General features: G+C 40.7%; 2 protein-coding genes across 2 annotated transcripts; both read left to right on the top strand.

The window, feature by feature from the left end:
* The first annotated feature begins 408 nt into the window (after window positions 1-408).
* On the top strand, window positions 409-18,973 carry kpna4 (karyopherin alpha 4 (importin alpha 3)). The gene is made up of 17 exons (XM_037775652.1): window positions 409-701; window positions 4,336-4,380; window positions 4,537-4,626; window positions 6,682-6,711; window positions 6,816-6,868; window positions 8,400-8,495; window positions 8,811-8,896; window positions 10,317-10,403; window positions 10,501-10,670; window positions 12,165-12,209; window positions 13,330-13,461; window positions 13,616-13,744; window positions 14,454-14,558; window positions 14,680-14,751; window positions 15,244-15,406; window positions 16,238-16,332; window positions 16,612-18,973. The coding sequence occupies exons 1-17, from the start codon at window positions 633-635 to the stop codon at window positions 16,705-16,707; spliced, it is 1,563 nt and encodes a 520-aa protein (XP_037631580.1). The 5' UTR covers window positions 409-632; the 3' UTR covers window positions 16,708-18,973.
* A 558-nt stretch (window positions 18,974-19,531) lies between these two features.
* On the top strand, window positions 19,532-24,405 carry trim59 (tripartite motif containing 59). The gene is made up of 5 exons (XM_037775653.1): window positions 19,532-19,734; window positions 21,047-21,324; window positions 21,411-21,632; window positions 22,039-22,248; window positions 23,355-24,405. Exons 2-5 carry the CDS (start codon window positions 21,070-21,072, stop codon window positions 23,961-23,963), a joined length of 1,296 nt encoding a protein of 431 aa, XP_037631581.1. The 5' UTR covers window positions 19,532-19,734; window positions 21,047-21,069; the 3' UTR covers window positions 23,964-24,405.
* Window positions 24,406-25,631: the final 1,226 nt, after the last annotated feature.

The following is a 25,631-nucleotide window of genomic DNA, read 5'->3' as shown; positions in this document are numbered from 1 at the left end:
TAAAATACTCAAGTAATCAACATTTATTACAGTAAGTGTAGTACTTGAATAAATGTACTTCCTTCTACTAGTGTATAAAATATATATATACATATATATGTATATATATATATATTATATATATAATAATAATAATATATCAATAATTGTAAAATAAATAAAAGTAAGAAGAGTAAAATAGAGATGTAGTGGTATAAAATAGACGTAAAATACTCAAGTAATCAACATGTATTACAGTAAGTGTAGTACTTGAATAAATGTACTTCCTTCTACTAGTGTATAAAATATATATACAGTCATTGAATACACTGATCCATCCTGAGTTAGTGTGTAGTTGAGTGTGGCGCCCTGCAGATGGATGTTTCCAGTGAAACCAATGAGAGTGGAGGGGATTTCCCCACCCTTCCTCTCTACGCAGAGCGAGGCTGCCCTCCTCCTCCTCCTCCACCACCCGGCAATCCCAGTATGCACCGCGGACACAGCAGAGCAGCAGAAAACAGTCCGCTAACGAGAGAAGGCTGAGAGAGAAAACGGGAACCAGAAAAAAAGGGGTTTATAGCTCAACCAGCTGAATCCACCAGGAGAATCTCTATATATACTGTATTTAACTACGACCCACCACGGCTACTAACATGGCTGACAACGAGAAACTGGACAACCAGCGGCTGAAGAATTTCAAGAATAAGGGCCGTGATTTGGAGGTAAAAGTTCTGCAGATTGGTAGTGGAGGAGGAGGATCGCTCCTCTCCGTACCGCCGCTCCGCTGCTCGCTGCTCCGCTCTGCTAGCGGCCAGCTATCACCTCCTTGTGACGTCGTTTATAATTCACAACCATCGGGGAACTTTGTAACCCAAAGCCTCGGTTCAGGGTTCAGAGGCGTCTCACAGAGCACCAGAGGAGACCCCTCTGTCGGTCTGGCTGGTTTTGTTACCGCCGTGAGACCCGCGGTGGTTATAAAACATGTCAGGAGAAGCTAGTCAGAGTTCACCGCCTCCGCCTGGATGCTAGCTCTGTTAGCCGGATGCTAGCTTGAAACTAGCTTGATGTTAGCTCGATGCTAGCTAGATGCTAGCCAGGGCCAACGGGCGGACATGCTAGCTGGATGCTAGCTCTGTTAGCTTGATGCTAGCTGGATACTAGCTTGATGTTAGCTCGATGCTAGCTTGATGCTAGCAGGGGCCAACGGGGGGACATGCTAGCTGGATGCTAGCTCTGTTAGCTCGATGCTAGCGTGATGGTAGCGAGGGCCAACGGGGGGACATGCTAGCTTGATGCTAGCTCTGTTAGCTTGATGCTAGCTGTGTTAGCTTGATGCTAGCTCTGTTAGCTTGATGCTAGCTCTGTTAGCTTGATGCTAGCTCTGTTAGCTTGATGCTAGCTCTGTTAGCTTGATGCTAGCTCTGTTAGCTTGATGCTAGCCAGGCCCAACGAGGGGGCATTGCTAGCGTAACTGAAGCATAACGTCCACCGGGTTGGGTTTATTTCGACGGAAACGATTATTCTATATCTAAAAGTACCTATAAAGGACTTTGATGTGTTATTTGGGTGGTATTTGTGTAGTTTGGTGAGCTAACACAGCGGAGATTAACGTTATTTTGATACTGCAGTTAGCTGACTGCTAGCTCGCCGTTAAGCTCGTCGGTAGGGCTCGTCGGGTGGTGGTGGTGGTGGTGGTGGTGGTGCTTCGTGGTGGTGTTTGGCTGCAGTTCTCCACCCATCCCCCGTCCCCCGTCTTTATCAACCAAAAACAATGGCGGAAACCAGTGAGCCTCTTAGCTGGCCAAGTTACATGGAGCTTTTTCACATCGTGGCGTAGAGTCATAAAATGTTATTCCGTGGTTTACACGGTTATCCCGACCAGCTCGTTAACACACGATCACATGATCTAGATCAAAGCTACTAACGGTAGCTTAACGCTGGTATAATGAGTTACCAGGTGATTATACAGCATGTCCTCTGCTTTCATTACTAACTCTTCATGTTTGGCAGGGGGGTGTTGTTGTTTTCAGGCGGGCTTTCTTAAGATGTATATGAGCAGCAGGATATACTCACACATCCTGTTTAGCAAGTGGTGTTGCGAGCTAGGCCACGAGTTGTCTCATCTAGCAACCTGTTATATTACCATGGTGGAGGTCTTTCAGGGATGAACAACAAGCATTACAGACACATATCGACTCTTTAACTGCAACTAAGACACTCTGAGCTATATAATCAACCTTATACTCAGTTACCAGTTTATTAGGTACACAGCTAAAACTAATGTGGTCCAATATAACATCACTGCTATAAATCCTACATTCATGAAGGATATAATGTTATATAATGTGTTGATGATGCTGATTTAACTTCTTGGTCATTTTGGAGACTGTAGTTTGTGCTGCTGTTGAATTGTATTGTTTTATAATGAACCACAGCACAAACTACAGTAATGCAGATCACAAATCAGACCTCTCTAAAGCAGTCTCAACAAACAAAATCTGAACATTATAACCTTCATGAAGGACTTACTGCAATAGGTTTTGCTAGATGTGCCTAGTAAATTGGCATTTATGTATCTGCAGTTACCAGTTTATTAGGTACACAGCTAAAACTAATGTGGTCCAATATAACATCACTGCTATAAATCCTAAATTCATGAAGGATATAATGTTATATAATTTGTTGAAACTGTTTTAGAGGGATATTGATTCAACTTCTTGGTAATTTTGGGAGACTGTAGTTTGTGGTGCTGTTGAATTGCATTGTTTTATAATGAACCACAGCACAAACTACAGTAATAAAGACCCCAAATCAAAATCAACACCTCAAACAAAATCTGAACATTATAACCTTCATGAAGGACTTACTGCAATAGGTTTTGCTAGATGTGCCTAGTAAATTGGCATTTATGTATCTGCAGTTACCAGTTTATTAGGTACACAGCTAAAACTAATGTGGTCCAATATAACATCACTGCTATAAATCCTACATTCATGAAGGATATAATGTTATATAATGTGTTGATGATGCTGATTTAACTTGTTAATTTTTGAGACTGTAGTTTGTGGTGCTGTTGAATTGTATTGTTTTATAATGAACCACAGCACAAACTACAATAATAAAGATCACAAATCAGAATCAACACCTCTCTAAGGCAGTTTCAACAAACACAATCTGAACATTATAACCTTCATGAAGGACTAACTGCAATAGGTTTTGCTAGATGTGCCTAATAAATTGGCATATATTTGGAAATAAATCCTACATTCATGAATGGATATAATGTTATGTCATTTGTTGAAACTGTTTGAGAGAGATTTAACTTCTTGGTAATTTTTGAGACTGTAGTTTGTGGTGCTGTTGAATTGTATTGTTTTATAATGAACCACAGCACAAACTACAGTAATAAAGATCACAAATCAGAATCAACACCTCTCTTTAAGCAGTCTCAACAAACAAAATCTGAACATTATAACCTTCATGAAGGACTTACTGCAATAGGTTTTGCTAGATGTGCCTAATAAATTGGCATTTATGTAATTGCGTGTGTTTTTATGGGTGACAACATTAATAAGAATTAGGAATGCACCGATATCGGGCCGATACTGACTCAAAAAGCTGGATCAGATATTGGTGGCAGTGGGGCTGATCTATTCAATTCTATATTTATATACTATACACATTATATACTGGCATTTTAATTCCTGTTTAAGTTTTGAACAATTTGTTGCTACATTAAAAAGGTTTACACTTCAATTGTAATTTCTGATAATTGTGAAGATTTTTTACCAAGTTGTTGTTGTGCCATTTATTATTTTAATAATTAATATCTACTCAGTAAATTTATATCTTTGTATTTATTTGTTACATTTTGTTTTAAAAAGTTAGGAAAGCAATATTTAGGTCAAGCCTGATGTTGCCTTACACATAAAGTAATGATCCCAGTCACTTCCACACAGTGAAGGGCATACAGCATATTAATTAAACACATGATATCGGATCGGTACTCAGGTAAAGCCCAGGTATCGGTGCATCCCTAATAAGTAAAGCATATATATCAAAGAATATGGGGGTTAGCTGTTTTGTTAAGCCACATGAAATGGTCTTGCAATAACTTTAGCTGAGTCACATTAGGTCAGACTCGTGTTAAATGTGTTTGGGTGCTGTCATATGCAGTGTGTGGGCTGTTGACTTAATGCCCCCGGGTATGACTGATATTGCAGATCGCATAAACGGGATCCTGATCTCAGACTGTGCCCAAATTTAATTTCGTAGCTTGTGTCACTCTCTTGGGCAAAGGCAGGTTGGGATTAAAGTTCCTTGTTGAATAATGTTAATATGCCGTCTCGCCCACAGACTATGAGAAGACAGAGGACTGAGGTAGTGGTGGAACTCAGAAAGGTAAATACATTTGTATTATTTTTACAACTATATTAAATACTGATATTTTATCTGCATTTGGAATAATGGAATGAAAGATGCAGAGTTTTCCTTGTTATCATCATGAATTTCTTCTGGCATGTTTATGAAGTGATATTTCTGTTCCCTCCGCCACAGAACAAAAGAGATGAGCACCTTCTGAAGAGGAGAAATGTGCCCCACGAGGACCTGTGTGATGACTCCGATGTCGACGGAGATTTCAGATCGGTACGCTCGTGCATCCTCTGCTCAAAATGTGTCTGCTGCCACCAGAAAATCAAGTTCACATAGTTTTAGGTTTCATGTTTTAAGGGCAGAGAATTGTACAGCTCCTGTGAGGTACTACTGAACACTGGGAATGACAGGTTGGCGTAAATGTTTGTCATCTCACTGGTTAAACACTCCAGAGGTTTAGGATATGCTGACATTTTGTCCCTGTGATGCTGTCCCCTTGCTCAATGTCCGTTGGGTGGGGCATGAGTGTAAACAAACATGCAGTCACTCCTTCTCTGTACTTGTTGGTGTCTCATTTTCTTAAAGTAAGAGACCGTACATCTACATCTTCCTTGGTAAAATGCACCAGATATTACTTTCCCTCATCAGGCTTCTGTTCCTTTTTGAATATTTTCTGTGCTTTTGGGGCACAATACTTCCATTTATTTTTAGATAGATTCCTGTTATGCAGCGTTTTTGTGCTGTCATGATGACATGCCTGCTTATGTAATCCCTGCAATGAACACCTGTGTGGATTTTTATTTTTTCATTTTCAGATGAAAGAACGCAGGTATAAAGTGCGTACCAGAGAAGAAAATAACTAACATTATAATCACTGTTGATGGTGATAGTTCTGGTTATGGTGATAATTGCGATACATACAGAAAATTATTTGTGATGCAAAACAATTGCCTGAAAATTGGGGCAATTTTGAGGCACTTTATTTTCAGGTAAGTGCCGATCTTAACATAACTGATAAGCCAAAACATTAGGTAGTTTAAGCTTAAATTTCAACAGTAAATGTTTCACTAGTCATCCCTGCGTGTATGCAGTGTTGGCACATGTCAGACCTACAAGTTTTAGGCTAACAACATCACAAAAAATACATAAATCACCAATCCCTTCATCACTAAGAGGGGGGCTCTAGGTTTGGCGTTATTGCCGGATAAAAAAAGGCCACTCAGCAGTTCAGAAATTCAATCACAGTAACTGCCTGGTGGTATTGAGAGGGCTGACTTGAGACAGGCTGCTTAGCAATATATCAACAATGACATGCGGCTCTGAGTCATTGGAAATTAGAAAGGCTTTTGTGGAGAGTGTGTTGGCCAATCTAGTTTAAATACTTAACAACCGATGACCGCCGTGTGACTGTTTTCAGTCGGTCTAAAATAACACATTGATTGTGCCTTTAGGACATTTTCTTTTCTTTTTTGTTAGTTGCCTATTTGTGGTTAGCTCTTTGACAATGAAAAATGTGAGCCCGCTGAGCTTGTTGGACTATATATGCCATTTTCTGATGTATCAGATGTTTCCTAAATCATAATTTTCCCTCAGCTTTATTATTTTTCTGCTGCTTTGTCTCATGCATATTGTGTATGCAGGGTTGTGTTTGAATGTTTTTCTTTTCTGGTTTGACTTTTGTTGCCAGTCTACTGCCCCCCTTTTATTTGAGGATGCACAAGCAATCAACATCATCTGCCAACTTTATTTAATACGGCCTGCAGTCATGGTCAGTGCTTGATTGAAAGTAAGAAGGATACTCTACACATTACAGCCTACATTGTGCACTGAACTTCCCGTAGAGGGCGTTGGGTGAGCTTGCCAGTTGGCAAACTATCTTGTTGAAAGCTGGCCTTCACGTCCGGCCTGCTGACCGTTGCACCACAACAACGCCACATTGGTTCAAGTGAGAATGCAAGTCACTGCATTGTCCTCATGGCGTTTCCCAATCATGAGCCTCCGCTCACTGTTCTCAGGGGTGCTTTGTCAACTTAACATACAAAAGCAATTTTAGGAAAGACTGTTTTTAATGCAAAGCAAGAAGCTAACAGATGCCTGCTCACCCTCACGGTGAGCTGCCAGGATATGCACTCTTCAAGGCATTCAGATGGATTTTGTCTGGTGGGCGCTGCTGTGTTTAACCTTGTTGACTTGTTTTTTCAAGTCTAGCCACCAGTTTAAAATGTACCCGTTACTGATAAATCTCTTCACATTACATTAGTGCGTGTTACAAATGTGTGTCAAAGCACTATCCTAGACTGATGACTCTCCAAAATGTTTCTTTTTCAGCAAAACACCTCTCTTGAAGCAATAGTACAAGTAAGTAGGATGTTTGATTTAGTTCTTTTTCTTCATTTAACCCCTCTCATAGGCAGTGTATATTATGCATCAGAGTTTAACTAAATGTCCTTATTGTCCTATAGAATGCCACCAGTGATAATCAGGGCATCCAGCTGAGTGCTGTTCAGGCTGCCAGGTATGAACACACACCCTCACACACATGGACTCTACTGATCTCTCTGGTCTCACTACAGTTTACACCAGTAGTTGGCCAATGATTGAAGATTGTTTATTGTCTCTGTATAATCATTTAGGGTCACATTTCTCATGTTGTAATATCGATGCTCACAGTGAAAGCAGGAATTTATGATAGCAAATTTAGCGGGAATTTGAAAGAAACACTACCACTGAGTAGGGTTGTATATTGGCAAGAATCTGGTAATATGATGCGTTTCATGATACAGGGCTACGATTCAATATATGGCAATACTGTAAGCAGGTTGATATATTGTGAATTTTTCAAAACATAATATCGCGACACTCAAGTGTATCTTTTTTTTCTTACATCCCTTACCACGCTACTGAGCATAAATCTGACCAGGAGTCGATCTGTATAATTTAAAATAAAGTGAAACTACAGATGTGACAATGGCCTAAATGAATTGGTGAAATCTGAATTTTTAATTTAAAACACCGGAGATCCTGTTATTTGACTTAAGTTAATGCATTGAGTATAAATGCTACTTTTTGACATGTGAAATGGTTAATATTGTTACACAACACGTCACGATTATCATATTACCACTCAAACATTTTCACTATGCATAAACTATATTGATGCTGTGTAATATTGAAGTAGTAGTTTGTAGAGCTGAAACCATTAATCGATTAGTTGTCAACTATGAAACCAGTAGCCAACTATTTTGATAATTGCTTTTAGTAATTTTTTTCTTTTTTAAACTAAAAATTCTCTGATTCCAGCTTCTTAAATGTGAATATTTTCTTGTTTCTTTACTCCTCTATGACAGTAATCTGAATACATTTGAGTTGTGGACAAAACAAGACATTTGAGGACGTCATCTTGGATTTTGGGAAACACTGATCCACATTTTTTGACATTTTATAGACCAAACAACTAATCGATTAATCAAGAAAATAATCAACAATAAAAATAATCATTAGTTGCAGCTCTAGTTTGAATGTAATCCAGATTCACATCTGGTATTTGTAAGCCAGAGATTCTGCACCAGTACACCAATACTTTGTTTTAAGAGCTTCTCTTCTAAAATTGATGACCTCTTGCAAAACACCGTGTTGAAATTTCAGGGGCTGAATTGTTTTTCCAGCTCGGTTAGACAGCGATGATTTACAGTAAGTCAGCCCCGTCTGATTAATGGACAGTGTAAATGGCCCTGCAGCTCAATAGTGCAGCCCTTCTCAAGCTGGGTCAAGTGCAGCACAAGGCAACTGAATTCATGTAACATGTTTCTCTGTTATTTTTTTACCACCACTTTACCTGGTGTTGTGTAATGTTGATGTTGCATCACGAGCAGGGGGAATACTCCGGTCATTACAGTCACTGTGGCTGTGATTGACTTACAATGTGGACTCTTCACATTCTTCAGCTGTTTGTGTCAGTGTGTCATTGGTTTGTCTTGTTGGTATGTGTCAGCAAAGCTATGTGAGTATGAGTAATGCTCTTTTTTGTGTCCTCTTTGTTTTTGTAGGAAGTTGTTGTCCAGTGACCGTAACCCTCCCATAGATGACCTGATTAAGTCTGGGATCCTTCCTATACTGGTCCACTGCCTGGACAGAGATGACAAGTAAGCCGGCTGTTATTCTGTTTGTGTGCATGCAGCAGTGCGTCACGCCTTTTCATGTGCGATAATTATAGTACAAGCTAGCCCTTTTTTCCCGATCATGTTGAGTTTATGTTCACTTCAAAGTTATGCAAATGAAGGGAGCGGGGTTTAGCCCAGCCTACATCTGTAGCAGTTTATGTAAATGTGTTCTAGTTTTCACCTTCCAGGGATGGCAGAAATATAAATGACTCATCAGCATGCTCTTGCTGTTTGACGCCACTGCCCAGTCACACTCACTTTAACTGCGGTCTTCCACCATCTCTCACCCCTCGACAGCCCATCTCTCCAGTTTGAGGCAGCCTGGGCTCTAACCAACATAGCGTCTGGTACCTCAGAGCAGACCCAAGCTGTGGTCCAGTCCAGTAAGTGCCATTTTTATCACAACGCACCACTTTCTTTCACTCTCTTTCCCTTGATTTGATCTTTTTTCTTTTAGATGTGTCTTTCTTATCTTTGCCACGTTTTTGAATACTCCACTAACTTCTGTTAGTGGGGTGTGTCTTTCTGTGCTGAAATATAAACCTGTAGTATTTTTCAATTATTATATCATTGTTAGGGCTGTCAAGCGATTAAAATATCGGATCATATTTAATTGCATGATTGTCCATAGTTGATCATGATAAATCACGTTTTTTTTTTTATCTGTTCAAAATGTACCTTAAAGGGAGAATTGTCAAGTATTTAATACTCTTATCAACATGGGCAAATATGCTGCTTTATGCAAATGTATGTATATATTTATTATTGGAAATCAATTAACAACACAAAACAATGACAAATATTGTCCAGAAACCCTCACAGGTACTGCATTTAACATAAAAAAAATATGCTCAAAACATATCATGGCAAACTGCAACCCAACAGGCAACATCAGCTGTCAGTGTGCTGACTTGACTATGACTTTCCCCAAACTGCATGTGATTATCATAAAGTGGGCATGTCTGTAAAGGGGAGTCTCGTGGGTACCCATAGAACCCATTTTCATTCACATATCTTGAGGTCAGAGGTCAAGGGACCCCTTTGAAAATGGCCACGCAAATTTTTCCTCACCAAAATTTTGCACACGTTTGCAGCGTTATTTAGCCTCCGTCGCGACAACTTGGTATGACATGGTTAGTACCAATGGGTTCCTTAGGTTTTTTAGTTTCATATGATACCAGTATCTTCACTCTAGCTTTAAAACTGAGTTGCTACAACCTAAAAATCGGAAGTTGCGTTAATGGTTTAAAGAAATTAGTGGCGTTAAAACTAAGGGTGCGATTCATCACACTAAATGGCAGCACTTCCAACAAGCTGGAACAAAAGGGAATTGGAACACTTAAATCAGTGAACTTCAGGATTATTAATCTTGACAATGCATAATATCACAATCTGTGATTAATTATGCAGGTTTAACAGCAGAGATTAAGTATCTCTGGCTTCGAAAGCTTGAATGAAGCATATTTCATCTTGAGCTTTCTCTGCTTACATCTATTTTTTAACATCTTGTTCTAAGGGTCCCGGATCATTGCTTTATGTCTACATTAAGCAATATACAACAAAATAACTTTGAAGTTTTCCTACTCTCCCTCTTTGTCTCTTTTTTTCTTAGCCTGTTGTGGCTCGATTGCATTTTAGTCAAAGTACACACTTCTAGAAAATCTGGAGTCTAGATCTGCCCAAGTGGTCATTTAATGTGTTTTGATCTGATGTTGTAACCATTTTATCTCTTACTAGAGCAGAGACATCACTTCATGAGATGCCCTTTTATATGATTGACATCTATCTGTGTCCTTTGTGTAGACGCTGTGCCGCTGTTCCTCAGGCTGCTTCACTCTCCTCACCAGAATGTGTGCGAACAGGCGGTCTGGGCCCTGGGCAACATCATAGGTGAGTCGCTGTTGGTGTGAACACGAGTGTGTTAGAAATAAATACAGTCATTCCCGAGACGACATGCGCTCCATCTGTATGTGTTTGTTCTCTCCAGGTGACGGCCCTCAGTGCAGAGACTACGTGATCAGCTTGGGTGTGGTGAAGCCCCTGCTCTCTTTCATCAGTCCCTCCATCCCCATCACCTTCCTCCGCAACGTCACCTGGGTCATGGTCAATCTGTGCCGCCACAAGGACCCTCCACCACCCATGGAGACGATCCAGGAGGTGTGTATGTGTGTAGAGGAAGAATGTTATAATGAGCTAGCAGTACGTGTATGCCAGGTTGCTGGGTAACATGGGCGTTTACGGAAAGGCATTGTTCAGTGTTTATTAGTGGGAAGCCAGTGAGGGATTAACAATTCAACGTCTTCTTCAGTTCACACATTTTTCAGAAGCACGATATCCTGAATCATGAATGTGAAAGATCAAACGTTCTTTTAATTTCAAAGCCACCATCGGGTCAAAAAATAAGAGACGATCCTACGTGCTGTCGTACAGCTTGCTGCTAGAATATTTTCTGACCTGTTGGATCGAAAAAGGTGTCCCTTCTTATCTTTAGGCATATAGGGGATTTTTTTTTTCTTCTGTCTGCTGCTGTGGATGCTCATCTCTGCTGTATGCAAGTGAAGGCACTCTACCTCCACCCTTCTCCTAAAATCTAAGAGAGACCTGTTTATTGGATGGCAGGGGGAGAGAGGCACCATCAGTGGTCTACCTAATGCCCCGTTTCCACCGCAGGAACTTTCCCCCTGAACTAAGAACCTTTTGAGGAACTCAATGCATTTCGACTGGAGGAACCAGGGTATAAATTAAGTTCTGGGGACATTTTACGGGGCATTTTTACCCCCCAAAAAAAGCCCCTGGTCGGGGGTAGTACTTTCTGAATGTTCTGGAACCTTTGGGGTGGAGTTTTTGCAGGGATGACTGTCGCTGATCGGTTAAACACATACACAGCACTGCTGCTTCAACTGTACCGCTTCATTCATAAAACAAGGAAGTAGTATTTAGTATTGATTTAGGACAAGGGGAGAGCATTTCTCTTTCTTTGATAACATTAAAAGTAAAGTTAGGCTCTGCTGTCGGCTTCCCGACTCATTTAAAAAACGACAGAGAGAAGAAGAGGGCGATTATTTTCTGATTGTTTCACAACGTTAATGTTCTAAAGCACAAATAAATAACGGTGAACATATGATTTACTGTGGAGATGGACACTCTTAGTTTCACAATCCTCCTCTGCATTTCATTCATTACATCCAACGTGCAGCAGCAAATATCTTTGCAGTGTGTCTTTTAGGCTGCAGAGTGTGTTTACAGCTTTAACCACCAGCAGCCCTCGTCACATGTCATGTTGTTTTTTCATACATCAGCGGACTACTTTGACTAATCTTCACAGGTCTTTAGACCGCGGTGGAAATGCAGACAACAGTGAGCTGAAGGAACTTTTTAGTTCCTTGAAAAGTCATACTAGGGACTAAAAGTCCCGGGAACCTTTGAGGGAAACCCAACTTAAGCTAGTTAGATGAGGGAAAATTTAGTGTGTTGCTTTTTATGTGCTAAAATTAATTAAGGTCTAACAGGTATTGCAGAGTACAGGGTCATGCAACCATTTCAACTATTAGCCTTTTACTGGTGTCAGCTACGTGGGAACTCTGTTGTTTTTTTTGTAATTTTCTCCACCTAATGGTCTCACCTGTCTTTTCTATTTCATTCTTTTCTCAGATCCTGCCAGCTCTCTGCGTGCTGATCCACCACACTGATGTCAGTGTAAGTAAAATTATTTTTTTCTCCAGTTTTTTTAAGCAGGCTGTGGTGCCTTGGCCTCACTCAACTACTAGCAGAGCTCTAGTCGCACACAAAATAAATCCCTGCTAAACTATAACTGTCTTAAGAATTTGTCCATGTAATAAAATTATCTCCAGAATGTATAATGGGATTCTCCAGCACAAATCTGAAAAGTGGGAAAAGGAGGGAATTTTCTTTTATTTCGGAGGAGGGCTGGAGAGGAATATGTCAACCACAATGGTACTCAACTAATTCAACCGCATTTTGAGAATTTTGTTGGAAAAATATCGTAAGGTTTTTTATTACGCCCCTGCAGAAACGACATCAGGGAAGTGGCAGTGGATATTGTAGACTGTGTGGAATAAATGACGGCAATCATATTTTCTTGAATTGCCAGGTTATTGTGCCTTATTGGCAGGAAGTTCATAAACATATTTATAATGTGTTTGGAGTCGACATTCCTTTTAGACGTGATGCTGTATACATGGATGACATCCCATTTGAAGGGTGGAACATTAATGATAAGAAACTGCAGCAAACTACCGCAAAAAGGCTGTTACAAGGAAGTGGCTAAAATCTGAGCCACCCATCATTGACGAATGGATAGAAATAATATATGAAATATATATATATATATATATGTATATATATATATATATCATGGAAAGATTGTCTTTTTCACTCAAAGTCCAAAGAGAAAAACATATCCAGATTTGGTCTAAGTGGACTGAGTATATTAAACCTATAAGGTCAGACTTTAGCTGACTTGATAGAATAATTTAGGGAGAATGTAATGTAGTTTATATTAGGCTACTTCGTTTAACAACCCACTCTTTATCCATGTATATGTATGTATGCGTACATACAGTATATAAATATATTATAATTAAAAATAATAAAATAAATCAAATATAATTTTATTTTAATATCTAAGGTGAAAACTTCCCATGTTCAATGTTCAATTGTTAATAATTATTAATTAAGAAAACCTTTTTTATAAATTAATGCTTTTTTCAATATAAAAATTAAATAAAAAAAAAAGAAGTTGTCCAGGATTGAGAATGTATATTCATTAGTTTCTTTTCTTCTTTGCTGCCTCCAGATCTTGGTAGACACAGTGTGGGCTCTGTCCTATCTGACGGACGCTGGGAACGAGCAGATCCAAATGGTCATCGACTCCGGCATCGTCCCTCATCTGGTCCCTCTGCTCAGTCACCAGGAGGTCAAAGTTCAGGTACGAAGAGACACCAGGCATGATGCTGATTATGTTCAGGATTAGATTAATAAAACTTCAGGCATGGACACTAGAGATGAGATTGATTATATTTAGGATTAAATTAATAAATAAATTGTATTATAACAATGTTCCCCTCCCTCTCCATATCCAGACTGCTGCTCTGAGGGCTGTTGGGAACATAGTGACTGGCACAGATGAACAGACCCAGGTGGTGCTCAACTGTGACGCTCTCAGCCACTTCCCTGCACTCCTCACACACCCGAAGGAGAAAATCAACAAGGTAATAAATCCTCTATCTTCTCCCTCTTCCTCCTACACACGTACACGCCACCGTCTACTGCAAGATGTGATGTCTGGAAGTGATGAAGTCAGAGACTCTGCGCTAGTATGAATGCTGTGTGAAAGGCATAGACGGGACAGATAGCCACTTGTAGGAATTCACAACATGGAGAATCGCGAGGATGAAGAAGACGAAGAGGACATCAACTTCAACTAACTAGTTAGTGAGCCAGATTGGGGGGGTTGGGGAGGAGCTGTGTGCATGCGATTGAATGTGTGATACCATGGGTTGGTGGCCAGAGGGTGCTGAAGACCTCGTGTCTCTGCTGATATCGGAGTGCATCTGAGACCAGTCACTTAAAAAAGAGGCCCACTTTGTGACCTGGACGATGATTAGAGCCTCAAAAAACGCCCTTGCCTCGCCCACAGCGCTCCGTCTCGACCAGAGGTCAACCTCTCAGGGTGGACCTCTGGATTCTGATCCAGTTCTGACACAAAAACGCTAAAGTGTTTTAGCCCTCGAGAAGAGAATAAACAGTCTGTCGTGTTTCATTTCTAAGTCTTTAGCAGGTTCCTTCTCTCTAGTTGAAGGTGTGACAGTAATATGTTCTGGCTTCTTTGGTTAGAATAAAAACCTGTATACACTTGAACCTCCATGGCTCGACTTCCCACAGTAGTCACTGACTGCATTTGTGCGTTTTGTCCTGCAGGAGGCAGTGTGGTTCCTGTCCAACATCACAGCCGGCAACCAGCAGCAGGTGCAGGCCGTCATCGACGCCAAGCTAGTTCCCATGATCATTCACCTGCTCGACAAGGTGTGTAGCCATCTATCTTTATAAACTGTGTGAAGTACAAGCGGATCATGTGTAATTTTAGCATATAGGGAAAATATGTTTTGCTCACTTTTGAATGCATGTATATATATGTTTTTTTCAGGGTGACTTTGGCACTCAGAAGGAAGCAGCCTGGGCCATCAGCAACCTGACAATAAGTGGAAGGAAAGATCAGGTAAGAATCTGCTAAACAAATCACCTACTCTACATACTCTGACAGCTGTGAGGTTAAACTTTAATTTCATCTACCCCTTCCTCACGAAAAAAAAAAAAACATCAAATGTTTGATCTTTGATTACAACAATACAAACATGTTGGCCATTTTTGAGTTGTGAAAAACGGAAACTGCATGAAGAAAAGGGAGAAGGAACGGGGTGGACAATATGGTTGAAATCAATTTTACAAAGTTAATTAAAATATAAAACCAATGCATATCGATGCATATCAACTCTTAAAAACGTAATTTACAAATTGTATTAGCTTTAAAGTAGTTTGAGTTTTATTGTTAAACCCCTTTATTGGCGTTTTTCTAATTTATCTCTAAAATCATTATATGCAACCAAGAAAATGACATCAGGAAAAAGTGATTTTGAAATGTGGAACCACTGTTGAAGTATCCCTTCCTTCTAACATGTCATGTTCCTCATCGTCTCTCTGCTGCCTACAGGTGGCCCACCTGATTGAGAAGCAGGTGATCCCTCCATTCTGCAACCTGCTGATAGTGAAGGACGCCCAGGTCGTGCAGGTTGTTCTTGACGGCCTCAGCAATATCCTCAAGATGGCCGACGATGAGGCCGAAATGATTGCTAACCTCATCGAGGAATGCGGAGGTAAGTCCCATCAAGGTCATGTTTCTGTTTATATTAGGGTTGTCAACGTTAATGTGATAATAACACGTTAACGCAAATTCATTTTAACGCCACTAATTTCTTTAACACATTGGCGCAACTTGCTGTTTTTATGCTGTTGCGGGCTCAGTTTTAAACGTAGAGTGAAGATACTGATGATCATATGAAATAGGAAACCTAAAGAATCCATCGGTACCAACCATGTCATACTAGCTTATCGGGAAGGAGGCTAAATAAAGCTCATGGTCATGCTCATTTTCAAAGGGGTCCCTTGACCTCTGACCTCAAGATATGTGAATGAAAATGGGTTCTATGGGTACCCACGAGTCTCCCCTTTACAGACATGCCCACTTTATGATACTCACATGCAGTTTGGGGCAAGTCATAGTCGAGTCAGCACACTGACACACTGACAGCTGTTGTAACCTGTTGGACTGCAGTTTGCCATGTTACGATTTGAGCAACTTTTTTTATGCTAAATGCAGTACCTGTGAGGGTTTCTGGACAATATTTGTCATTGTTTTGTGTTATGTGATTTCCAATAATAAATATTTACATACATTTGCATAAAACAATCATATTTGTCCACTCCCATGTTGATAAGAGTATTAAATACTTGACAAATCCCCCTTTAAGGTACATTTTGAACAGATAAAAATGTGCTATTAATTTGTGATTAATCATTAACTACGGACAATTATCCAATTAATCACAATTAGATATTTTAATCTATTGACAGCCCTAGTTTATTAACATTAAGTGTTCATGTGTTATTGAATGGTGTATAATTTGTTTTTGTTTTTTATTCCACAGGTTTGGAAAAGGTGGAGCAACTGCAGAATCACGAAAATGAAGATATCTACAAATTGGCATACGAAATTATTGATCAATTCTTCTCATCTGATGATGTAAGTTACGAGTTTTTTTTTTTCTTTCAAAGTTGATTTTTTTCCAGTGGTGGTTTTCAATAGTACTACTGTGTCGTAATGTTGAAGGTATTTCAGTATTTTACTTCGAACATGTTGAAGATATACACTGAAGATCAAATGATAATCACAAGTTAAAGGTTGCGTTTGGTATTTGACTTGCGTAATGCACAACATTGTCTCCTGATGCAATGAACACCACCAGTGTTTGATCTACTGTCTACATTGTTTGACGCCCCGTCGCTTCGTCTGTTCACTCAGATTGATGAAGACACCAGCCTGGTCCCAGAGGCCATCCAAGGTGGAACTTACGGCTTCAACTCCGCCAACGTGCCAGCTGAGGGATTCCAGTTCTAGACGGCATCTGGGGTATTCTGGAGTTTTGTTCACGATGCAGCACTCTGTTCAACATAAAAAAATTAGGAGAGAAAGAGCGAAAGAGAGCGAGAGTGTGAGAAATTTGATCCATTGTGCTTGGCTCGTGGGATCCATGGCTGCATCTTATCTGAGAGAAAAATGTGTGGATTTCATTTGGCATTCCAGGGGAACCAGCCCAAATGAAGTTTGAGATGGCGAGTGGGTGCGAGTGAGAATGAGTGGCTACATGTTGCAAAAAAAGCAAAACATCTACATCGAATGCGTTGAGAGACATGCCGACATAACTTCTGTGTTATTGGAGCTGTCGCCTTCGGAAAAACTACTTCAAACGACAACAAAAAAAACTCGGATGTCTGCCCGGGGAGAACCAAGGACATCCAAAAATACGAAAATCAAGAGATCTTGAAATATTACAATACAAACAAAATGCAGAAATGAAAATAACTTTAATTATGAACTGAGATGAACCACGAACCATCACAATTCTGCGGTCCTCCGACTCGAGAGGGCGTCACCAATGTGCCCCTCCCCCAATCGGCCACGCTATCAGACATGTGTGTGAATGGACCCATTGTGTATGAATGTCTGGACTCAGTGCTGAGGAGCCAGGTTCATCTCCTCCAACGAGACGCCCCCGACAGGGCACCATCCTCTCCCCCTGGTGGGCGGGGCCAGGAGTCCGGCTGCGCGTGTCGCATGTACGAGAGAATGGACGGATGAGTTGTTGTGTGCTTGGCTGCGTGCGTGACTGTGCGAGACTGGGTGAGAACGCATGCAGAGACGGGAAAAAAAAATACAAATACAACATCTGAAGAGAAACAAAAATTGCAACAATGAGGGGTTAGCAAAGGTTTCAGGAAAAGAAATTCTGCCTTTGAAAGAGAGAGGCTGATCCGCAAATCCCTGAAAGGAAGAACTTTGGATATGAAAAAAAAAAAAAATCATCATCATCACAAGGATTATTTTTTTGTTTTGAATTATGTTAAGTTAGTATTAATTGACACTGGACAATGCTAATGGCAGGTGTGGAGCAGCAGTGCATTGTATTAAGATGCATTTGGTGGCTTTTGGGCTTTTCTTTTTGCCTCCAGTGTGTTCCTTTTTATGATATTTTTTATTTTCAGCTTTTAGTTTCATTGCTTCTGTAAAGGTGATTGACGACGATCGTATTCCACCCTCGCACCAGAACCCTAACCTACGCACCAGACATGGGCTTGATGCTGTGAAATCCTGACACCATCACTATAATCAACCAAATGACCTGTTCCCCCTTGTGACACTTCATTACTTTTCCTTCGATTTACAGCAAAATCACTGCTTTGCAGTATTGTTGCCATAGCTTTGACTTATCACCAAGGGAGAAGAGAACAACGGCCATTTCACGTAGGATTGTGAATCATAACATTTGCATGTACTAAACTATAGCACAGTTATTTTTTAGGGTATTTTAGTTTCCTTAGGCTGTGGATACAGTGTAATTTTCATTTTAAGTAAAACTGTGCTTAAATGTTACATGTTTCCCCTTCCCTTACCCCTCACTAGTGTCCGATTTGCTAAATAATCTATGGTTTTGCACATGTACTGCAAAGTGAGGCCTGAAGTCTTTCTGAAGGTGTGTTGGTTGGTTTCATAGGTTTCGACCTGCCAACAACCTCTACAATATGCATCACTCAACCACAATCTTTGTTGTCTTTCTAGAGTAATCCAATGATGCGTTTTAGTGATACTTGAGAAAATAATGACTTTATTTCAGGAGCAGCAGTAATGAATCTGCTAATGTATCTCAGCTAGACTAAGAGGGGATTTAGCCTCCCTTTTTCTCAAGGTCAAAGGGCGTCCCACATGTCAGACTGGAGTGGTCCTAAGTGGGTTCTCCTGAATAATAAATGAACCCATGAACAAGTTTGCTGTACCTTTAGTACCTTGCAGTCCTTAGCCCCATACTCCTTTCCTCTTATACCTGCTAGGTGTACAAGCTTACCCTTCTCCCATTTTTTTGTGTTAACTTCAAACACTGTAGTAAATGATTACACATTGTGCTCATAAACCTTCTGTTGAACATAGGGGTATTTTTTTTTTTGCAGCATTCCTTGTTAGCAAACATGTGGTTTCAAATCTAAACTTTATGACATGGAAGGTAAAAATAAAAAAAGTTGGTTTTGCCCAGAAAAAAAACTTTTTTGGGAGATAGGCTATACAGGATAGGTTGTCTTCGAGAAAATAAATAGTGAAACCCAAACTGAGAGACTGAGTGTGTGTGTGGTCTGTTGTGGAGAAGAAGAAGTGGTGTGATTCATACTTATTATGCATAAACGTTTGAGCTTGAATTCAAATGTGGAAAAAGCAGAGCCTGATTGGTCAAGGAGGATCTTTTATACGCATGCGTAGTAGAGGAAATAAAAATGATGCATTCAGGACTATCGGAAATATAGCGGTTATAACAGGGGTGGAGTAGGTACACCCACATGAGGTCAAACAGGCCAAGATTTATTCCAAGATTGAAATAATGATAGATAAAAACGCTACAAAGGTGAACTATTATGTTTACATTTTCTTTTATTTGCGGAAGAAAAGTCGATTCAAACAACTAAAGTCTGAAAATGGTTAGATAGATAGACCGCTTTATTGATCCCTGTGGGGAAATTCGATTGCCACCAAGTCAGACAACAAACAAACAACAAAAACACAGTATTCACAATACACCAATAAATACATCATTATTAATCCTTATAATAATTATAATTCTTATAATAAATAAATATCAGACATCTTAAAACTGTTGCCTTTTTTCTGTATTTTAAACACAAGTATTTGAACGTGCTCAAAAAGCTGACATTAAAATAAAAAATAAACTAAATTAAAAGTTAGTATTTCAACCATGTCCACCTCCTGCTGCTCTCCGCAGTGGGAATGTACTGAAGCCCGTGAAGGCAACACGTGGAGGAACAGGAAATGAGAGCTTGTTGTGGACAGACACACTTTGCTTTGCTTTGCTCCGAGCACACGGTGAGTCTAAAAACTACTACATCTCTTACCGAAAACATACTTTTAAATCATGCACCATGAATGAAACGTATAACCTAGATGATAAAACACGAAACAGGTCGATTAGAAAGTAGCTGCTGCAACAACTTGTTAATGTGGCTAACTAATGTGGTTACTAGTGTTAGGGGAGTGTCAAGTTATTAGTTTAAATAGAAGATCAATAAAGACAGTTTATCATGTGGATCACTAGATCTCCTGGTTGTTTGGGGGTGTTGCCGAAATTAACGCCCATGAACCCACACATTAGTTTTATTTGCTTCTTATCCTGTGAAAGAAAACAGTTATATTAAATAATTGTTGATTCACACTAAAGAGTTAAAAAAAAAAATAAAAAAAAATGAAGTTTTAAAAGTACCCATTATCATGTGTGCATATGGCTAAAATGAATTAATTGATAATATTTGGTCAGGCAGCAGCAGGACACCTGTTACCTGTTTGAACCTGGGCGCCACCAAAGGTGCTGCTGTTTGTCTCCATAATGGATCAGGTTTTTTGGGGTCAGTTGCACAACTGAACAGCCTGTCGCGTGCGTGTGTGTGTGTGTGTGTGTGTGTGTGTGTGTGTGCGTGCGTGTGTGTGCGTGCGTGCGTGCGCGTGGACTGGGTGGGTGCTGGCAGAAGGCCTCCTATTGTCACTGCGGTGCAAGCTGTAACTGGAGGAGAGAACACAAACATACATACACACACACACACACACACACACACACATACACATACACACACACCACAGCATAACTGATCCTCTAATAGGGGCTGAGCCGGTTTTTGGCTGTTTTCTTGTTTTTCAGCACAAGATGGTTCGACTCACTCAAGTGAGGCAATCCATACTGTTAATATAGAGAAGCACTAATTAGTGTATAACCCACTGACAGTCACAGACTAGAGATGATCTTGCAAAATGGGTTTTACACAGTCATGAAAATGCTGCAATTACTAAAGCAACTAAAGATTATTTTCATTATTGATTAATCTGTTGAATATTTTCTAAATTAATCATTTTGTCTTTAAAATATCAGAAAAATAGACAGTCCAAAACCCAAAGATATTCACTTTACTGTCATATATGACAAAAAAGAAAATGTTAAATCAGTCACACAGCTGGAACCTTCAACTGTTGCTCGGAAAACAAATGAATTGATTATTAAAATAGTTAAATTTTCTGTTGTTTGACTTTCTAAACTCCGTCCCATTAGTCGTCACCAGGTTATATTCACTTTACAGTTGTAGCAAGTGAATGTGTTTTTAGCTTTTCATCCATCCTGCTGTTCTACCAGACCTTCTTCTTCTAGTCTCCACCATGGACAACCTAGAGGAGGACCTGACGTGCTCCGTGTGCTACTCTCTGTTCTCTGACCCGCGAGTCTTGCCGTGCTCGCACACCTTCTGCAAGTCCTGCCTGGACAACCTGCTCCAGGTGTCCACCAACTACTCCATCTGGCGTCCGCTCCGCCTGCCGCTAAAATGCCCCCACTGCCGCAGCGTGATGGAGCTGCCCCCGATGGGCGTAGAGTCTCTGCCCACCAACGTATCTCTGCGGGCCATCATTGAGAAAGTAGGAGAGAAATCTGAAATCTGTCAGTCTGAAAATGAAAATCCTCCTATACTCATCTCGTCTTGCATGTCTGTTGGCTGTCTCAGTACCAGAGCGACACTGTGCCGCGACCCCCTTCCTGTCAGGAGCACCACAGGCAGCCGCTCAACATGTACTGCATCCAGGACCGGCAGCTGATCTGCGGGCTGTGTCTGACGGTCGGGCAGCACCAGGGCCATCCCATAGACGATCTGCAGGCGGCGTTCATCAGAGAAAAAGAGACTCCATCGCTACTGCTGGCCAGACTCTCTGAGCAGAGATGGGCACAGGTAAGAAATCCTCTCAATAAGATAAGATATTCCTTTTTTAGTCCCGCAGTGGGGAATTTTGCAGTGTACAGCAGCAAAGGGGATGGTGCAAAAAACAAGATGCATCAGCTAACACTGTGTAACAAAATATGAACCATTTAAATAGAAGGAAGTATAAAAATAGGAGCAGTACATACAGTATTGACAATAAACAGACTATTAACAAAATTGCACAAGTGGAAAATTAAATTAGACAGTGAGAATGAAATGAAATCCCACCTGAAAATATGGCACAGTTTGAATTACACCTGAGTAGTAATAATGATAATATGTAATATGGCCAAATTCATGTGGAAAGATACTCAACATGGATATTCCCGAAAGAAAAACCTTCCTGTCGTGCCCTCTCCCTCTGTCCGTCTGTCAGGTGTGTGAGCTGGGCGAGCAGCTGGAGCAGGAGAAGGCCCGCTGTGAGGGTCTGGTGCTGCAGGACCGACAGGAGGTCAACCAGTTTTTCCAGGCGCTGGATGTGGTGCTGACCAGGAAGAGACACGCCTACCTGGAGGCCCTGGATAAAGCCGGCGGAGAGGTGTCCCGCTTCTACGACCCACTCATTCACAAAGTGAAGGAGCTACAGGTACGTTTCAGCGTTTCAACGGCCAATTTACATCAGATCATAGCACACGTCATCATCATCGTCACATATTTAGTGACCGTTTCCCATCCTTGAGTGCATTAACTAGATACTTTAGCATGAACAATAGTAATCAATTAGTCGTTGAACGCCAGATGCTGGTGGTGCTCCACTGCCATGCAATGTGTGGTCATTATGTGGTACAAACATTTAGCGTTATATCCGTTGAATTTGGATTTAGCTACTTTCAATGACGGACTTTTTTGTTTGACGTGAGGCGTCCGTGTTTGTTTGGTTTTCAGGCACCTTGAAATGATCTAGTGCCATGTCGGATATGTCTGAGTTTCTCTCTCGTAATCATGACTTGAGTTTTTGTTTATTTGTTTATTTGTTTTGCACAATTTAAGACTATACAACATAACAAAAAATGAATAATATAAAGTGCAGGAAGAGGCAGAAAACCCACTGGGCTTATCTGGAGCCTCCACCTAGAGACAAGATTAATATAAAGAAATAATATGACTATATAATAGTGATAAACAATTAGGACAAGATATATATAATAACAACAATAACAATACAGTAAATATATCAAAAAAGACAAGTGTGTGTGTGTATATGTGAGTGTGTGGTTAGTGTTTGTGAGGAGGATATTGATTTAAATATCTATAAAGACTATAAGCGACTTTTGAAACATTTGACAGATGAACAGTTTATTGATAGATGTGAAAAGCTACTAGGTTCCCCTAAATCTTATCGAAAATTGACCTCTACTAGTGAGGAATTTGGGAGTGTTGACAGTAATGCTGTTTATAATCTTGATAATTGGTCTGGGATGTTTAATTGTGATTAAAATACTTGTGTGTTTTTGTATTCTGGCGTGTAGCGTTGAACTAACGATTATGTTTATTGTTTAGTCTATGAAATATCCATCATAAGTTCCCAGAGCCACGAGGTGACATCTTGAAAAACAATCCAAAAAACACCAAAATATTAGAATTTAAAACTGTATAAAACAGAGAAAAGCAGCTAATCCTCATATTGAGAAGCAGGAACAAGCTAATTGGAAAAAAAAAAAACTGCACCGATAACCGTCCTGTTTCCTGCAGGAAGAGCAGCTGGACCTGGTGTCCCTGGGTTCATCAGTAGAGGAGGAGGACTCGCCACTGGTCTTCCTGGAGCAGGTGCATTTGTTCAGAGAGAGGGTGGAGGAGTTCATTAAAATCCCTCTGCCCTCGGTGGTAAACCTCTCCGTCACCCCGCGGGCAGCAGAGCACCTCCAGCAGCACTGGCCCGCCGTGACCATCGGGAGCCTGGAGGAAGCACCCGTCCCTAAGGTGTGCTGCTGCGCCAGATGTGGCGGCGTGGAGGCCGGCGTGGAAACCGAAGCCGGAAGGGATCAGTCCCTGATTCAGAACTTGTGGTTCGAGATGCAGCCCACTTGTTCCGTGGTGCTGCTGGGGCTGCTGCTGCTGCTGGCGGCGCTGTGGGTCAACCCGGTCGGAGGGGCGTCGCTCGGCTTCTCTCTGCTCTCTCAGTTCAGTCAGCTGGTCCACGGCTTCAGCAGCGAACTGATCACATCTGTCTGGGACGCGGCGGGGTCGGCATACGCAGTGACGGAGGACGCCGCGGGAAGATGGAGCTCTCACCTCTCCTCAGCGGGTGCAAAGGCCTTCCAGCAGCTGGCTGCTTTATTTAAAACTCTGACAACCCACTGAAACACCAAAACTGGAACCCTCAACTCGTATTTAGAAGCTGAGAAAGCTTCACTTCCGCACTCCTGTAGTAAAGAAACAAATCCACCTTAAAATACCTTTTAAACACCTGCTATTGTCCTGGAAAAAATCAGGCAATGAATAAATGAATATTTAAAGCAGGTTTAGGGAACAACAAAATGATCAAATTAATTGAATTATAACAAATAACTTCATCACCTTTAGCCTCACTTCAAAGATTCCTAGTCGTTCAATGCGGACCAGGGGAAAGCATGAGATATGATATGAGATATGACTCGCACAGGAAATTCAAAATTCAAGTTATTTCCAAATTTGAGCAGTTTATGTAGCCGTTCATCTGTTTTGAATTGTGTTATTGTCAAATGTTATGTCCCTCTTTGGGGTGTGTTATTCAATGTTATTACACGGCTTTGTCGAATACCTGATTCTGATTGGTCGATCAATGCGTTCTGTGGTCTGATATTTCTTTATAACAGACCGTTGCTATGAATGCAGTTCTGATGTCGGACTCTGGCGGACCATTTTGGCGTCAAGTTATTGATTTCTTAAGTAAGTAGCCGTGTAATAAGCGGGATAATGTACAGCTAGCGGGTCATTATTGTTGTGTAATAAACCCCTTCAGAGCGATGCAAGATGCCCTGTCGGGGTTTATATCACAACAATGACCGGCTAGCTGTACATTATCCCTTACTTATGTTCATACTGCCTAACTAATAAGCACTTATCTTATGAAACACTAATCATACATTTTAACATAGATTACGGTTTTGCTATACAAGTGGGGAAGGTGTTCCATAAATATTAAATTGGTGCCGAGTCATCTTTCCCGTCACACAGTGGGACATTTCAGTAGCTTTCCCGTCGTGTCGGAGAACTTAGGACATCGGTACAGCTGCACATGTATCTCCTTACACAAGACTGTTTACACTGACTGGAGCTGGATGTGAACTTTAGAGGCTGCTGAGAGGAAGCAGACACATAGAGGACCTGAGATCATGTTGCAGTGATGCACAGCTCAGAGCGTCTGCACCTGTAACCATCACGCCTTTACCTCGCCCCACTTCTAAAAGCCTTGTTGTAGTGGACTGAACCTCCACCAGGACCAATAGCTCTGCTCTTTCTACTACAATGGTGCACTGAGTCTATTTTGCATCCCACTAATGTTACTTTATTTTGCTCAAGCAGACAGATGTTTACTGAAACACCAGCTTGAGTGTCTGTCAGATATCAGTATGCCAAGCTGTATTCCTAAATATTGATTTATGTACACAGGTATTATGCAAACGTTACTGCTTATATGCTACTGCAAGCATCACGTACTGAAAATAACATGTTGATCAATGTTTTCAGCAATTTTCTAACTACAAACAAAATGTTGTTACCTAGACCCGTTGTATTTTTCTAAACTTATTCTCAGTTCCTGTATTTTCAAAACGTTCTAATACATTTGTTTGAATGCTTTTTAGTTTTTTGTTGTATTCATAATTAAAAGAAGGAAAAAAAAAGCCGTGCCAGTGTGAGATGAGTTCCAAGTCTATTAGAGTTGCAGTATGTCTCAAAGTGTTGCAGTGAGCTCAATTAACTGATGCTCGCTACAGTTGTCTCTGTAGTGTGAAATATGGAGTCCGCCATCACATGACCTCACGGAAG

The sequence above is a fragment of the Sebastes umbrosus genome, chromosome 7, assembly GCF_015220745.1.
Source record: "Sebastes umbrosus isolate fSebUmb1 chromosome 7, fSebUmb1.pri, whole genome shotgun sequence".
Lineage (NCBI taxonomy): Eukaryota > Metazoa > Chordata > Actinopteri > Perciformes > Sebastidae > Sebastes > Sebastes umbrosus.
This window is presented reverse-complemented; position numbering and strand designations above follow the sequence as displayed.